This window comes from Apteryx rowi, unplaced genomic scaffold, assembly GCF_003343035.1.
Source record: "Apteryx rowi isolate R43461 unplaced genomic scaffold, aptRow1 scaffold_379, whole genome shotgun sequence".
NCBI classification, from domain to species: Eukaryota; Metazoa; Chordata; class Aves; order Apterygiformes; family Apterygidae; genus Apteryx; species Apteryx rowi.
In genome coordinates, this window is record NW_020450296.1 from 454,715 (window position 1) to 458,889 (window position 4,175).

The 4,175-nt window shown below is 55.7% G+C and overlaps 1 protein-coding gene across 1 annotated transcript in view; it reads left to right on the plus strand.

The window, feature by feature from the left end:
• Positions 1-1,659: 1,659 nt before the first annotated feature.
• PRCC (proline rich mitotic checkpoint control factor) overlaps positions 1,660-4,175 on the plus strand; it is a 12,465-nt gene continuing 9,949 nt past the window's right edge. The window contains exon 1 of the mRNA XM_026073855.1: positions 1,660-1,791. Coding sequence (XP_025929640.1) covers positions 1,660-1,791 — 132 coding nt within the window. The remainder of the gene's footprint in view (positions 1,792-4,175) is intronic.

Below are 4,175 nucleotides of genomic sequence, written 5' to 3' on the forward strand. Positions count from 1 at the left end.
GTGGTGCAAAACCCTCGAAACGTTCAAAAAAAAAAAAAAAGATCCAATTGCAGGTGACTTTGGGGGACTGGCAGAGGCTACGACGCAGGAAACGTAATCCCACCGTCCTCGTCGCACGATCCCGCCGCCGCCGCTGTATTAACAGGAACGGCCCTAAATACGGACGTAGCCGCGGCGATTTTTACGGGGAAGGGGGGGGGAACGGAGAAAGGAAGGGAAACCGGCGGCGTTTCCCCGCTGTGGAAGCAGAAGGGGCGCYGGTATCCAAACGGAGCAGTAACATCCCCGCTGGGCCGCGTCCCGGCTGGAAGTTGCGCTGGGAAAGAGGGAGGCCAGCTCGAATTTACCAGCGTTGAGCTCGTCAGGGAGATACGATAAACTCCGGGGATGAGAAGAAAATAAAAAACTAGGTAAATTTCCATGAAAACCCTCCAAATGCGAAAATTTCTCAAATTTAGCTTTTTTTTTTTTTAACGCTGCAATGGCCATTCCTGATGACACAGCCTTATTCCCCTACCTTGTCAACGGGTTAAAATTTAGGCCTTTGTTCTGCAAAGTTTTTGCATAAATGCATCATTTTGTCATGAGCCAAAGCTCGCCGGAGCCGGGGGCACTTGTGCCGGTGGGCACCGCCGGGCGCTCGGGATCGCTTTCCGCCCGCCCGCTGCCCCGTACGACGCTCGCGCGCAAGCTCTGCGGATCAAGTCTTTTTTAATATTACAAGGAAAAAAAAAACCCAAACCCTTAGGAGCCTTAGCTCTCCAACCRTCTCAATACCCAGTCAGCTTTCCCCCTCTGAAAATCATGATCTGTAAAGCGGAAACCTGGCTGCAGACGGGGGCCTGAAATACCAGGATTACTCACGGCGTGTGAAATTAAGCACGTAGGAAAATCTTTGCGTGCCCAGGGAGGAGGCTCCGGGCAGCCCGAGCAGCCTTTGGTGTCTGCTAGGGGTTACGAGGTGACTAAGTTAACAGATGAGTAAATCGTCACCTTCGTCCGCTGTCCACCCCCAGCGCGACTGCTAAATGCATCCAGCTCAAGACTAAAACCGGTGAAGTGCTGAGCATTGGGGATTTCCGCGTCGGCATTCAAGTCGGTCTCAAGCAAAGGGCTCGCGCGCGGAGAGGGACGTTGCGCCAGGCGAGGTTCGGGCTGCAGGCCCGGTCCACCGAGACGCTTGAGCGCCTGGGATTAAATTAAGCGCAGGTAGCGCTGTTTGCAAGGCTGGAACCTCTCGCACGATCCGGCAATCGGGCTTCCGCCGAGGTGGGACCGTTTCCCTCCATCCCCCATGCGCTTTCCTTGGCTTAATTTCTGCTAATTAGCCGCAATGCAACCTAAATAATCAGCGGGGTCAGTGCCAAAAGCAGGATGCTGTTGTCCAGGGGTCACGGCCAGTGAGGCCCCCAGTGCTGAAGCATCTCTAGCTTCCACAGAAGGGACAAAGGGAGAGGGAAATGGAGATTTCTTCTTCTTTCCACATAGCACAGGACATGGTTTAAGGTTGGTCTCTCCTATGTCAGTGATGTTTATTTGCCTGCGCCACGCAGACTCCCGTGGGAAAGAGCACAGCTCCAGGAGGTGCCTCGGATCAAGGCCTTGAGGAGTTGTCTCCTCTCTCGGTGCCTCCCAGAGGCTCACCGGTTTTACTTCCCGATGGACCGGGACATTTATGAAAGAGCAGACTTCCAGCTGACGCTGGAATGCCAAAAATCTGCCGGGGAGATCCCAACGCGTCCCAAGGAACTGGCTTCGTGCTTGCGCTCGCACTTCCCAGGTTGCAAACAGGTTGTGGCCCTCAACAGCCCCCAGCACAACCACCCACGCTGAGGACCATTCCCACCTCCTGCGCTGCCGAAACTTAACCTGGCTTTGAGCAACCCGAGCGGCCGGAAAAGCCCCTGGTTTCCCGCGGCCGCGCTTCCACGGGAGCCGAGGCCCTTCCGGCGCCGCCTGCCGCCGTGGAGCTCCGCGCATTCCAGCCACGTTTCCATGGTGGCTCCCGGACGGCCGCTTTCATCTTTTGTTCCCTTTGCCTCGCAGGGGGGTTTATGGCTGCCGGCATTCAGGCAGCCCTTGCTGGGAAATAGTTGGGTTTGGTGCTTTTAATGACAGTGCTGGGCTGGGAAAAAAAAAAAAGGATTTACGAGGAGGTGTGATTCAGGAGCTGCTACGGACAAAGATACCGTGGAAGAGACGGGAATGTGCGGAGCATGAAACGAGTGGGGACGTGAATGGAGCTCAGGGGACATTTCTGGCCCAGCCAGTTGTTAGTCATTTGAGCCTCGCGACACATCTTGCGGCGGGGCGGGTGAAAAAAGGTGGGAGGGAAACGCTCGATTTCCTCATCAGCCAGACCAGCTCCCGCTGCCTTCGGCAGACGTTTCGCTGGGGAAGGGATGGCACCGATGGGCCTGATCCCGGAATCTCGTTTTCCGCGATACTGCGGCTTTTGTGAGTTTTGGTGGAACGTCTCCCCATTAGATTTGGAGAGCAGGTGGGAAGAGTTGGGAAGGAAGAAGATCTGAACACTTCTCCGCAAGGATGGAAATAGTCGCCTTCCCACAGGCACTGTTTTGTCTAGTGCAGGCAAAGCGTTTGGCTCGGACCTTCTCCATCCCAAGCCAGTACGGTCCTCACGAGAGCATCCTTCCCCCCGGCGCCCACGCACCAATATTGTGCGGTTTCACTCTTAGAAATCTCAGCTGTGTAAAGAACAGAAGAAAAACCCTGCTTCTAAGTATCGCAGCCACTGAAAAATGCACTCGTCTTTTGACTTTGCTACCTGAGGTCTCCATGCAGCAAAAACCCTCCCATTTTTAATAAAACCAGTTCTCCAGAACAGTAAGGGTGGGGGGGAGGTGAGGGGGTGGCACAGGGGGAAGAGATGACGGCACGTTAGCCACGTTTCAACCGTTCAAAGCGACAGTGTTCAAGAGCTTGCATCACAAGATATACTTCCCATTTATCTTATTTTGCTTTAATTACTCACATTAGTACTGCGCAGCAGCTTAGCAAATTACTTCCCCGGGCTTTGAATTGGGGACCCAAATTCAGAGCCTGGCTCTGTTCTTATTAAGGCCAGAACAAATTACAGGGAGGTCATTGGAGTCAAACCAAAAGTCAGGGGAGTAGTAAAAGAATGAATAAAATTACTGCCAGGGACACGGACCCCGCTGCGCCGCACGCTGTAAAACCTACAACAAAAGGTAATTCCTGCCTCCATCCCACTCCAGAAAAGCCCTCTCCAAGCCAGATTGGGACTCTTTTTTACACTGCTGTAGGGCGGGTAACATGTCCTGCCTTAAAATTAAGCCGGCAGCATGGGGATAACAGGAAGGGAAGGAGTTAAGGCGCTCCAGAAGGGAGGCCAGGGCGAAGGAGGGGATAAGACCCCGGGGCAAAGCAGGGAGAGGGTCTGAGGAGGCGGTGGGAGCTCGCAGCCGGTGTCGCGGCCCTTCTCCGCGTCCGGGGGCTCCGGGGCGGCTCCGGGCACGCCGGGAGCTGTAGTCCCGCTCAGGGCCCGGGGTTGGCGATTAACTAGGCGGCCTAGCGCTGCGGGGCGCGCCGGGAGCCGTAGTCCTGCTCGAGGCCGAGAACTAGGGAAGAACCCCCTGCCTGCCTGCCTGCCTGCCCCAGTTTGTTCACGGTTTCGGAGCCCCTCGAGCCCCCTGCCTGCCGAGCCCCCTTCGTGCAGGCCGCTGCCCTGCTTTGGCCCGTTTCTCCCTTTTCTGTGACCTTTCTCGGGTGCAGGGGGAGGACGGGGCTGACCAGGACCGTGCCCAACGGTGCTGGGGAGCTGAAAGCAGCACCGAAACGTTTCCCCTTCTATTTTTTTTTCCTTTTTTTTTTTTTTTTGGCCTAAACGTTTCTAAGAGCTTCTGCTACAAGGGCTTGTCAAAACCTTAKTTTGGAAAGCCAAAATCTCCATATTGGCCTGCTCGGTTAACGCACCCACCAGCTCCCCTGCCCAGCCCAGGACCCCAGCGGGGCCTATCCCTCCCCTGTGGCCTTGCTAACACATTCCCAGCCTCTTCCAGCCTGTCCGCAGCCCCTTGACGGGCGCGATTCCCCCCGACGGGCGCGTTTGCCCCCTCGCACGACGAGAGCGACGCCAGCGGCCCCACGAGGCCCCCTCGGCTTTTCAAAGCAAAATGTTTTTAAGCAAGTAA